The 12,667-nt window shown below is 41.9% G+C and overlaps 1 protein-coding gene across 1 annotated transcript; it reads right to left on the bottom strand.

Moving 5' to 3' along the window:
• Positions 1–3,821: 3,821 nt before the first annotated feature.
• Positions 3,822–4,726, bottom strand: LOC121568627 (GTPase IMAP family member 4). The gene is made up of 3 exons (XM_041879038.1): positions 4,645–4,726; positions 3,933–4,505; positions 3,822–3,832 (listed from the first exon to the last, which is right to left on the bottom strand). Exons 1-3 carry the CDS (start codon positions 4,724–4,726, stop codon positions 3,822–3,824), a joined length of 666 nt encoding a protein of 221 aa, XP_041734972.1.
• Positions 4,727–12,667: the final 7,941 nt, after the last annotated feature.

Raw genomic sequence — 12,667 nt, 5'->3', positions numbered from 1 at the left:
AACCAACAATATGAAAACCTCAGCCAAAGCTATACATGTTCAGATACTACATGAGTCAAATGATTCGTTATTTTGACTGAATGAGTCGAAAAGATAAGTCAGTAAAAGAGCCAAACTTCCCATCACTTGTCTTCCATGAATTAGTAGCACTAAAAGACCTGTCCAAATATTTGACATATATATTTATCTTGGTTTGACATAGTAGAATGGAATGAATTTATCTTCTTGTTTTCAGTCTCCACCCTCTGACTAAGTACCAAAATAACAATAAAATTTATGCATTTATGCTTGTTTACATGATTGTGCTGCTGACATGTACCTTCATGCACAGAAGACTCATCTTCCTCACTTTACCAGAAGTTGAAGATGTCTTGCTAACAGGCAATGAAACATGTTCATACAAATTATTCTGATGCTGACTTGAGAAAAAGTTTATATGAGATGTTATGAAATGGAAATGGACTGTTCATGTCTGGTCTCATGTCTGGTTCAGTAATAATGATAGGTCTAGTTGCTGGGGGTCTAAAATACCTTTGTAAAATAAAATCCTTATTTAATTGGTCTTTTGTACTGCATCCTAATTTTTATCATGACAATTTAATACCAGACATCAACGGATAAAGACATAGTGTTAAAATCCCTTGCCCATATAATTTATCTCTGGACTTTGTCCTAGCAATAGAATTACTCTTCAAAATGTTGCATACAAGGAAACAAAAGCAGGAGGACTAGCATAGGACAGCCTGAGAGGCAATAGCTTTTTACAGCCAGTGTCTTGCCCTTGCCCCAGTGTAGCCTTGGCAACAGTCAACATGTGTGGTAATCAAATGCAGCTATACACACACTGTACCTTGTGATAATCAGAGCCAGCTTGTGATTGCCTCAAAGTCTATTTTCAGGAAAGGTGGGGAAACTTAATGATTCACATTCACCTCAATAAGAGAAAACATGCTCATCCATGCATTCAAAACATTCAGATTGATGGGAAATCCTTCACACAGTGTTGTATGCGTGAAGATAAGTTATATCAAACAGTTAACGAGTCAGAAATGATCAGTGGTGATTTTAGCATGTAAATCTTGGTGGGGCAAAAAACAAAAATTGGGGGGATGCATGCCAGCAAAGCCACTACACAACACAACACTAAACAATACAATAATTGCACTATAACAGTGACAAACGGTGCCCACAAACTGTTAGTGCCTACATAAAGCTGTCCCAACAGAAGTCCCAACATCTTACCACTGCTACACCTGGCTATCAGTGGATCCTTGTCTGGCGGCGAAACAGTTAATTCAGCCTAATTTACTGCCTTTAAAAAATACATAGCTGATATGGCTGACTTGCTTAAACAAATGTGGTTTCTACTGACAATTGAGATGTACAAACTATGGCATAAGGGGATGATAAGCGGATAAGAGGCAATCCGTAATTTCGATTAAGACATTCATGAGCGAGCTAGGACGGGTGTAGTCAATACAACTATTTGTTCAGCACTTTTGAAATGTACAGTGACAGAATTCAGAACATGGGCCGTGCTTACAGTGTACTCCCTGTACACCAAGTCAGAACCATAGGATAAATAAAGGGGGCATATAAGCAGACAATGAAAGCTCTTACAATATTCAATGATTACATTTCCCTAAAACAGGTTATAGGCTACATGTGCAGCACCAAGTCAGAACAGTAGGCGAAATTAAGAGGGGACCAAATTATTAGGGTGAGGCACATGGGCTACTAACAGTTTACTGCACAACATACACTTAGTATGACTTTCTTAGCTACAGTATACATATCTCCCTGGCATATTACATCATTTATACAGCAGCATACAAGACATTTTTGGACTCACCTTGTTGTGCTCACTTGAACAGGAAGGTGGAGCGGCGGTCCTTCTTGGGCAAATTCTGTCATCAAACTTTGTCATCAAAGTCTGGCATTCTCTGGATTTATGGTGCTTTCAAGACAACTGGGAACTCGGAAAAAAACAAGGTCGAATCATGACGACGTCAGTGATCTTCAGGTCGTAGCTCTAGAAGAGGCCCAAGTTCCCGACTTATAATACTGAGTTGAATGACCGTTCAAAATGTATTTTCCCAGTTGGAGCTAATTTTTTCCCGACTTCCCAGTGGTCTTGAACTTACTGAAGTCCGATTTCCCAGTTCCGCGTTAACAGTTGTTTTGAGCGTGGCAGAAATTATGCTGGATTGACAGCATGGCCAATGTTGAATGTTTATCATTTTAAGTTTGGAAACGAGACCCTTAAACTCAGAATTGGAACCACACACCCAATCCACTGAATAGCAGGCTAGTGATTGCTTTGCAATGCTTGCAGTTAGCCACTGATTCCTTCCAAACCACTCATTGTTGAATTAGTGATTTCCAAGTTGTTGTGTAATGTTTATGTCCAATGGCCGATGAGCACTGATACGTTTTATCTATAATTTCTCTTCATTATTTATCTTCATATGACAAGGATTAAAAAGGATTTGCCAGTAGATTGTCGACTTGATTCATGATGATGTCTGCTATTTAAGATTTTGAAAGTATGATGTTGACATGATCAGTCCAATCAAAGCTACTGTAGATATAACGTGATTTGACGTCATTTTATTTGTGGCCAATGACCTTGATCCTTCTTGGATGGGCACTTCTAATGTAACTCTATGGCAGCACCCAAGGGGCTTGAATTTTCGAGCTCTAACCTTAGATTTGGAGGTGACGTAGTGTCCCCATGAGTGACAGAATACTGAGCCAATCACGGCACAGCTAGAGAACATTACCAACTCCGTATTTTCCGCTGGCTGCCCCACCACCACAGAAAGCACTGAGCTAGACTGAAACACCTCATTTTGGAACTGCCTTACTCAAGAAAGCAAAAATTAGACCATGTTTGTATGGAGGCTATATTAACTCAAAGATTTTTTTATTGATTTTTACATTGTTTGCAAACTGATATGTGACACGTATTAATAACCCCCCTTTGGTTGGTGGACCATTCTTGATACACACAGGAAACTGTTGAGCATGAAAAACACAGCAGAATTTCAGTTCTTGACACAAACCGCCTGGCACCTACTACCATACCACTTTCAAAGGCACTTACATATTTTGTCTTGCCCATTCACCATCTGAATGGCAAATATAAATAATCCATGTCTCAATTGTCTCAAGGCTTAAAAATCCTTCTTTAACCTGTCTCCTCCCCTTCATCTACACTGACTGAAGTGGATTTAACAAGTGACATCAATAAGGGATCATAGCTTTCACCTGGATTCACCTGGTCAGTCTATGTCATGGAAATATACTCATTGTTTTGTATCCATATCCAAAATCAATAGTGGAAGATATGAATGCCTTTTGGACTGCAGTCAGTATAATGTTATAGACCATCAGGAAGTCAGCAAGGTCTTTATCTTTCTGTGTCTTCTCCCCTCTTTTATTGTGTCTTACATCTCTGACTGACAATGGTCTTGAGGTCAGACCAGGTGAGGTGTGGTGGGGCTGATGTAGGAACTGCAGAGCTGCTTTCCACACCTGCTGTTGAACCACACAAAATGTGTAAGTACAATGTATTTTTACATTCCATTCTTTATTGTTTACACACATTGGGAAAATACTGGCAGACATACAGTATATATTGTTAATCACATAAAACAACTTTCTCAGTGAGTACTGTAGGTATAGCATAGTGTTTTACTCACTGTCTGATTTCTCCTCTATGTATCTCCTCCTCCCTCTCTGCTGTCTCGTGGACTCCTCTGTGGCCTCCTCTCCCTCCCCTTGCACCTCCTCTGTCTCCTCCTCCATCTCCAGCTCTCTCAAAGCCTCCCTGACCCTCCTCAGATCCTCCTCTCTCTCCCTGTCCTCTTCCTGGTGCCTCCTCTCCTCCTCCTCCTCCTTCTCCCTGGCCTCCTCCAGTATCTCCTCGCTGGAAAGCAACTCCCCTCTGTTCTTGGCCACCATGTTGTCCAGCTTCTCCAGTAGCTCTGCCACGGCATCGTGGCCCTTCCTGGGCCTCCCATACAGGGCATGATAGCGGCCCCCGCATCGCTCCACCAGGCCCCGGAGCTCCTCGCTCTCCTCCACTTCCTCCTCCAGGGTGGAGTCCTTCAGCCGCCCTCCCTTCACAGTGAACAGCACCACGGTATGCCCCCAAGTCCGCTCCCCCAACAACTCCACATGCTCCTCAGCCGCCTGCCGCTCCCGTCTGGTGAAGGTGAAGGAGAGGGGCACCACCAGGAGCACGGCGTGGGGGCCAGGCTGGCACAGCGACACGCCCCGGACGATCTCCCTCCGGACCCCCAGAGAGGAGCCCCTGGAGGGGAACCACTCCCAACCAGGCGTGTCCACCACCGTCACTTGCCTCTCGGCCACCTCGCCCTGCCGCCTTACCGCCTCCCTGGTTCTCACCCCCACCGTGTCAAACACCCCTCTGCCCAGGATGGCGTTGCCCACAGCACTCTTCCCTGCCTCTCTCTCTCCGATCAGGATTATTCGCAACCCTGAGACCACAGAAAAAGGGGCTGCTTGGCCTGTAAAAAGCATCGTACCACCCTAAATGAATATACAGAATAACACAATTCAATTGTATTTAATTTTCACCTCATGTTTCTCGTACGCCAGGATTGATCAAAAACTGACCTGGTTGAGAATCTGAGGAGCTTCCAGTTTCTTCCATTTCCACCATGACCTCCTCTGAATCCATACTGAATCCACTGGTCATCATACTTGTATGATAACACTACCAGTGCCTTCTAAAATGCTACTTCAAACTTGTCCACTTTCATCAGATCTGAAAGTATACAGTAGCTATTTTGTTAAAGGAAGAAAATCTTCCCTAGTCCTCTCCCCTCCCGGGACATCTTGTTGTCTGAATGGCTTAAGGTCGATAGCCACCCTCTGCTAATCATTCTTTACAGACCCTTTTACTGTCCGAGGGATCCAAAGTTCACAGTGGGACTGCCTGCATGTTCATCCAGCTAGATAACACTACCTTGGCAGGAAACAACAGTCTGGCTGTGACACTGCCCCAAGCGATACTGTATGGAACACAGCTTCTTTATTGTGCTTGAGGAAGACCTAACACTTTTGGAGATAAGGGAAATGGTCTTGATGAGTTAGGAGTTATTTCTGGACAGGGCCCTGGAGATAATGAAACAGACTCAATTATCAGTAGTACCACACATATCTCTGGCAAACAAGATTAAATGTGAAAGCTCCTCCTTAGTAATGAATGAAAGTCATATTTAGTTGACATTATCTGTTTGATTGTTGAAGATCCTTCACCAACAGCAACATAAAGTGCCTTCAGAAAGTATTCCCACCCTTTATATTTTTCCACATTTTGTTTTGTTACAACCTGAATTTAAAATGGATTACATTTAGATTGGCCTACACAGAATAACCCATGGTGTCAAAGTGGAATTATGCTTATTTACATGTTTTACAAATTAATTAAAAATGAAAAGCTGAAATGTATTTGTCACTAAGTATTCAACCCCTTTGTTATGGCAAGCCTAAATAAGTTCAGGAGTAAAAATTGCTTAACAAGTCACATAATAAGTTACATGGATTCACTCTGTGTGCAATAAAAGTGTTACACATAATTTTTGAATTACTTCCTCATCTCTGTAGCCCACACATACAATTATCTGTAAGGTCCTGTCAAAATGCTGAAGTGTATGCAGCGGTGAAGTCAGGCGCAGGACACAGAAGATCAGTAACGACTGCTTTACTTTCCAAAAATACGCACAAAACAAACACCTCCAAAACACAAGAGGAGGATAATACGCGGAGTGCGTAATAAACAGGATGATCAATGCCAACCATACATACAGGACACGCGGACAACAACACACAAAGGCAAACATAAAACAAGGGAACTTATATGTAACATAATCAATACAGAATACGAAACAGGTGTGCCAACTAGACATTACAAAACAAACATCGAAAACATCGAGCGGTAGTAGCTAGTACTCCGGGGACGCCGAACGCCGAAGCCTGCCCGAGCAAGGAGGAGGAGCAGCCTCGGCGGCATCCGTGACAGGTCCCTCAGTCTAGCAGTGAATTTCAAACACAGATTCAACCACAAAGACCAGGGAGGTTTTCCATTGCCTCTCAAAGAAGGGCACCTATAGGTAAATGTTTTTTTTTTTTAAGCAGACGTTGAATATCCCTTTGAACATGGTGAAGTTATTAATTACACTTTGAATGGTGTAGCAAAACACCCAGTCACTACTAAGATACAGATAACTCAGTTGCTGGAGAGGAAGGAAACCGCTCAGGGATTTCACCATGAGGCCAATGGTGACTTTAAAACAGTTACAGAGTTTAATGGCTGTGATAGGAGAAAACAGAGGATGGATCAACAACATTGTAGTTACTCCACAATACTAACCTAAAAAGCTATTTCAAAACATGCATCCTGTTTGCAACAAGGCACTAAAGTTCTGTATTACATTTTCAATATATTTGCTAACATTTCTAAAAACATGTTTTCACTTCGTCATTACTGGGTATTGGGTGTGGATGGGTGAGAAAAAATCAATTTAATCAAATTTGAATTCAGGCTGTAACAAAACAAAATGTGGAATAAGTCAAGGGGTATGAATACTTTCTGAAGTCACTGTATGTTTATTCTTTGGCAGATAAAAGCAGCGAATGGAATGGGCTGAGACGAGAGGTAAAGCTTTATTTTATAGAAAAAAAGGCTCATTTTCACAGCTGAACGCATTCCTAAGGGTATATCACGAGCTGAATCACATTGTGCTTGCTTCAGTGATATTGGAAGACTTGACTTTCCCAGCCACAGCACTTTTTCAATTCAATCCATTTAGTTTAGCAATGTGTCACCACCAAAGCAGTGTGGCGCGAACATGCTGGGGAATCCCAATGTGAGAGCAGGGCCCATATTTAATCTCCCTGAACCCAGTGCCTTGTGAAGGAAAAATGAAGCACCGAGACATGTAACTTAGAGACACAAGGAAATATGCAGTATTTACAGTGGGGAAAAAAGTATTTAGTCAGCCACCAATTGTGCAAGTTCTCCCACTTAAAAAGATGAGAGAGGCCTGTAATTTTTATCATAGGTACACGTCAACTATGACAGACAAATTGAGGAAAGAAATCCTGAAAATCACATTGTAGGATTTTTAATGAATTTATTTGCAAATTATGGTGGAAAATAAGTATTTGGTCACCTACAAACAAGCAAGATTTCTGGCTCTCACAGACCTGTAACTTCTTCTTTAAGAGGCTCCTCTGTCCACTCGTTACCTGTATTAATGGCACCTGTTTGAACTTGTTATCAGTATAAAAGACACCTGTCCACAACCTCAAACAGTCACACTCCAAACTCCACTATGGCCAAGACCAAAGAGCTGTCAAAGGACACCAGAAACAAAATTGTAGACCTGCACCAGGCTGGGAAGACTGAATCTGCAATAGGTAAGCAGCTTGGTTTGAAGAAATCAACTGTGGGAGCAATTATTAGGAAATGGAAGACATACAAGACCACTGATAATCTCCCTCGATCTGGGGCTCCACGCAAGATCTCACCCCGTGGGGGTCAAAATGATCACAAGAACGGTGAGCAAAAATCCCAGAACCACACGGGGGGACCTAGTGAATGACCTGCAGAGAGCTGGGACCAAAGTAACAAAGCCTACCATCAGTAACACACTGCGCTGCCAGGGACTCAAATCCTGCAGTGCCAGACGTGTCCCCCCTGCTTAAGCCAGTACATGTCCAGGCCCGTCTGAAGTTTGCTAGAGTGCATTTGGATGATCCAGAAGAGGATTGGGAGAATGTCATATGGTCAGATGAAACCAAAATATAACTTTTTTGGTAAAAACTCAACTCAGTCGTGTTTGGAGGACAAAGAATGCTGAGTTGCATCCAAAGAACACCATACCTACTGTGAAGCATGGGGGTGGAAACATCATGCTTTGGGGCTGTTTTTCTGCAAAGGGACCAGGACGACTGATCTGTGTAAAGGAAAGAATGAATGGGGCCATGTATCGTGAGATTTTGAGTAAAAACCTCCTTCCATCAGCAAGGGCATTGAAGATGAAACGTGGCTGGGTCTTTCAGCATGACAATGATCCCAAACACACCGCCCGGGCAACGAAGGAGTGGCTTCCGTAGAAGCATTTCAAGGTCCTGGAGTGGCCTAGCCAGTCTCTCCAGATCTCAACCCCATAGAAAATCTTTGGAGGGAGTTGAAAGTCTGTGTTGCCCAGCGACAGCCCCAAAACATCACTGCTCTAGAGGAGATCTGCATGGAGGAATGGGCCAAAATACCAGCAACAGTGTGTGAAAATATTGTGAAGACTTACAGAAAACGTTTGACCTGTGTCATTGCCAACAAAGGGTATATAACAAAGTATTGAGAAACTTTTGTTATTGACCAAATACTTATTTTCCACCATAATTTGCAAATAAATTCATAAAAAATCCTACAATGTGATTTTCTGGATTTCTTTTTCTCATTTTGTCTGTCATAGTACCTATGATGAAAATTACAGGCCTCTCTCATCTTTTTAAGTGTGAGAACTTGCACAATTGGTGGCTGACTAAATACTTTTTTCCCCCACTGTACAGGGGAATATTGAACCACTCTCTCTAGACTGACCAGGTGAATCCAGGTGAAAGCTATGATCCCTTATTGATGTCATCTGTTAAATCCACTTCAATCAGTGTAGATGAAGGGGAAGAGACAGGTTAAAGAAGGATTTTTAAGCCTTGAGACAATTGAGACATGGATTGTGTATGTGTGCCATTCAGAGGGTGAATGGAAAGACAAAATATTTAAGTGCCTTTGAACAGGGTATGGTAGTAGGTGCCAGGCACACTGCTTTGAATGTGTGTTAAGTTAATTATTTAACAAACTATTTCAGTGTCTCTGTGCATCTCCCAAAATCAAGAAACGGACAGAGTCCCGGTCTGCATTGTCAGAGATATTTATTCATTGAGAATTCTGCCATCACAATTTCAGAGTCCATCTTTTATATTCATACGTCACACAAAAATCCCTCCCCTCTTTAGGCAGGCTGTAGTTTTCCACTTTATAATTGCTCTCCTGACCATCAGTTCACACACACACTTTTCCAAGCCTAACAGTTTCTCTCCTCCCTAAATTCCTAGTTATCTTGGTTTCTCAATTGCCTGTAGATAGTTATCCTTGTCCTTTGTTGTCTGGCCTAACTCTTACTCACATTGCTAAATAGTAACACAATGTCATAATCTTTACTGGTCCTACACTCACACATTCTAACACATTTCACACAGTTTCAGGGTGTAATAATTAGTCATTAATAATTAATCTATCAGTGTGTCTTGAACTGCACCTCTACTTGTTGACTCCAATGCTTCCCACTGTTGACTCAACAGTTTCCTGTGTGTATCAAAATGGTCCACCACCCAAAGGACATCCAACCAACTTGACACAACTATGGGAAGCATTGGAGTCAACATGGGCCAGCATCCCTGTGGAACGCTTTTGACACCATGTCCTGACAAATTGAGACTGCTCTGAGGGCAAAAGGGGGTGCAACTCAATATCAGGAAGGTGATCCTAATGCTTTGTACACAGTGTATATACTGTAATCTAGTCAAGGCTCATCCTATATAACTACTGCTGTATACACCTTTTATTTTCATATACTGGCCATACTGTCTAGACACACCATCATATACATAGATATTTATATTCTGGACATTGCTCGTTCCGATATTCATAATTTCTTTATTTTTATTTTTTGGGTTTGTGTGTATTGTTTTGTATTGTTAGGTATTACTGCACTGTTGGAGCTAGAAACATAAGCATTTCACTGCACCTGCGATAAAACGCAACCTATACAATTTCATTTGATTTGATTGAGGTGGGATAAATGCTAAGAAACTATCAAATCAGAAACTCTTTGGCCTATCGCTGGCCAATTTGGTTGCAGGTATAATAATAAAAACAACATGCATACAAATGAATCCATGAGTGAGTTAATGGATGAATGGATAAAACAGTGAACACATTTCGCTTTGATTTACACATAACACATGAAACAAGAAACACACTGGAACTATCCTTTGACACTCATCATCAGATTCATCAGATTCTTTCTTGATGATTCTATGCCTATTAATGATAGGCTATGTGTTCATCATGAACAAGCATAGAGGTATATGATCACAACACTACAATGCTAGGATCATATGCTTTACTCCAGTCACTCAGGTGTCACGATCGTCTACAAGAGAGGACCAATGCGCAGCGTTGAAGGTGAACATGATGACTTTATTGTACAAACGCACAAAAAACCAAAACAAAAGACGACTCGTGAAGTCCACAGTAACAATGACCGTAAAGGAACAAAAACCCACAAACACACGGTGAAAACAGGCAGTTTAAATATGGCTCCCAATCAGAGACAACGAGCCAACAGCTGACACTGCGTACCTCTGATTGGGAGTCACTCAAACAAAGAAATACAACAACCTAGAACAACCCAACCAAGAAACAGAACACAAAGAAACGAACACACCCTGGCTCAACATACAGAGTCCCGGAGCCAGAGCGTGACATCAGGTTGGTGCCATGTCCCCTCGTGTGGCAGGTAGAAGATACTGCAGTAACTTTTATCATGACAGTCCTATATCTATATCTCTTTCATAAACAGACCAAAATCCCACTAATTTACCATGCCTGCATTTTTATACTAGGTTTTTTCGTATATCTGAAAGGGGTAGTGGAGTTTTTTTTTAAACATGGAAAAATAAAAGCCACCTAAAGACCTAGTCCTGATTCTTGTATTTTCACGGACCCTGTAACCAAAATACAGGTATCAGGTCTGTGTGAACGGTTCTCTGCTTTTTTGCAGGTAAATTCTTTAACACTTCCATTGTTTAACACCTCCCTAATTTGAACTGCAAACAGCCCCCACGCAACACCCCCCACTCCCCACCCCTCCCAATTTGCCAGTTACCCACTGATATGTATAAAATGGTTATACCTGCAAATAAGTGATAAATAAGGGTCTGTTCGAAAGGGTAAGATTTAGGATTTTATTAGGAACCCATTAGCCGATGTCAGTGGTGACAGCTAGTCTTACTGGTGTCCGACACATAACAAAAAAGACATTACAGACAAAATACTTTACAATTGACATACATTTAAAACATCAACATGTAGTCCGCATGTGTATTCATCTATCAGTTACACATACATGTCACATGTAGTCCGCATGTGTGTTCATCTATCAGTTACACGTACCGTTGAAGTCGGAGGTTTACATATACTTAGGTTGGAGTCATTAAAACTCGTTTTTTCAACTACTCCACAAATTTCTTGTTAACAAACTATAGTTTTGGGAAGTCGGTTAGGACATCTACTTTGTGCATGACACAAATCATCTTTCCAACAATTGTTTACAGACAAATTATTTCACTTATAATTCACTGTATCACAATTCCAGTGGGTCAGAAGTTTACATTCACTAAGTTGACTGTGCCTTTGAACAGCTTGGAAAATTCCAGAAAATGATGTCATGGCTTTAGAAGCTTCTGATAGGCTAATTGACATAATTTGAGTCAATTGGAGGTGTACCTGTGGATGTATTTCAAGGCCTACCTTCAAAGTCAGTGCCTCTTTGCTTGATTCAGGGGAGAATCAAAAGAAATCAGCCAAGACCCCAGGTAAAAAATTGTAGACCTCCACAAGTCTGGTCCATCCTTGGGAGCAATTTCCAAACGCCTGAAGGTACCACGTTCATCTGTACAAACAATAGTTCGCAAGTATAAACACCATGGGACCATGCAGCCGTCATACCGCTCAGGAAGGAGACGCGTTCTGTCTCCTAGAGATGAACGTACTTTGGTGCGAAAAGTGCAAATCAATCCCAGAACAACGGCAAAGGACCTTGTGAAGATGCTGGAGGAAACAGGTAGAAAAACGAGTCCTATATCGACATAACCTGAAAGGCCGCTCAGCAAGGAAGAAGCCACTGCTCCAAAACCGCCATAAAAAAGCTAGACTATGGTTTCCAACTGCACATGGGGACAAAGATCGTACTTTTTGGAGAAATGTCCTCTGGTCTGATGAAACAAAAATAGAACTGTTTGGCCATAATGACCATCGTTATGGTTGGAGGAAAAAGGGGGCACTTGCAAGCCGAAGAACACCATCCCAACTGTGAAGCACTGGGGTGGCAACATTATGCTGTGTGGGTGCTTTGCTGCAGGAGGGACTGGTGCACTTCACAAAATAGACGGCATCATGAGGAAGGAAATTATGTGGACATATTGAAGCAACATCAGTCAGGAAGTTAAAGCTTGGTCGCAAATGGTTCTTCCAAATGGACAATGACCCCAAGCATACTTCCAAAGTTGTGGCAAAATGGCTTAAGGACAACAAAGTCAAGGTATTGGAGTGGCCATCACAAAGCCCTGACCTCAATCCTATAGAAAATGTGTGGGCAGAACTGAAAAAGTGTGTGCGAGCAAGGAGGCCTACAATCCTGACTCAGTTACACCAGCTCTGTCAGGAGGAATGGCCAAAATTCACCCAACTTATTGTGGGAAGCTTGTGGAAGGCTACCCGAAACGTTTGACCCAAGTTAAACAATTTAAAGGCAATGCTACCAAATACTAATTGCGTGTATGTAAACTT

The sequence above is a fragment of the Coregonus clupeaformis genome, unplaced genomic scaffold (genome assembly GCF_020615455.1).
Source record: "Coregonus clupeaformis isolate EN_2021a unplaced genomic scaffold, ASM2061545v1 scaf0549, whole genome shotgun sequence".
NCBI classification, from domain to species: domain Eukaryota; kingdom Metazoa; phylum Chordata; class Actinopteri; order Salmoniformes; family Salmonidae; genus Coregonus; species Coregonus clupeaformis.
The sequence above is the reverse complement of the archived record's forward strand: the minus strand, read 5'-3'. Positions and strand labels throughout refer to the sequence as shown.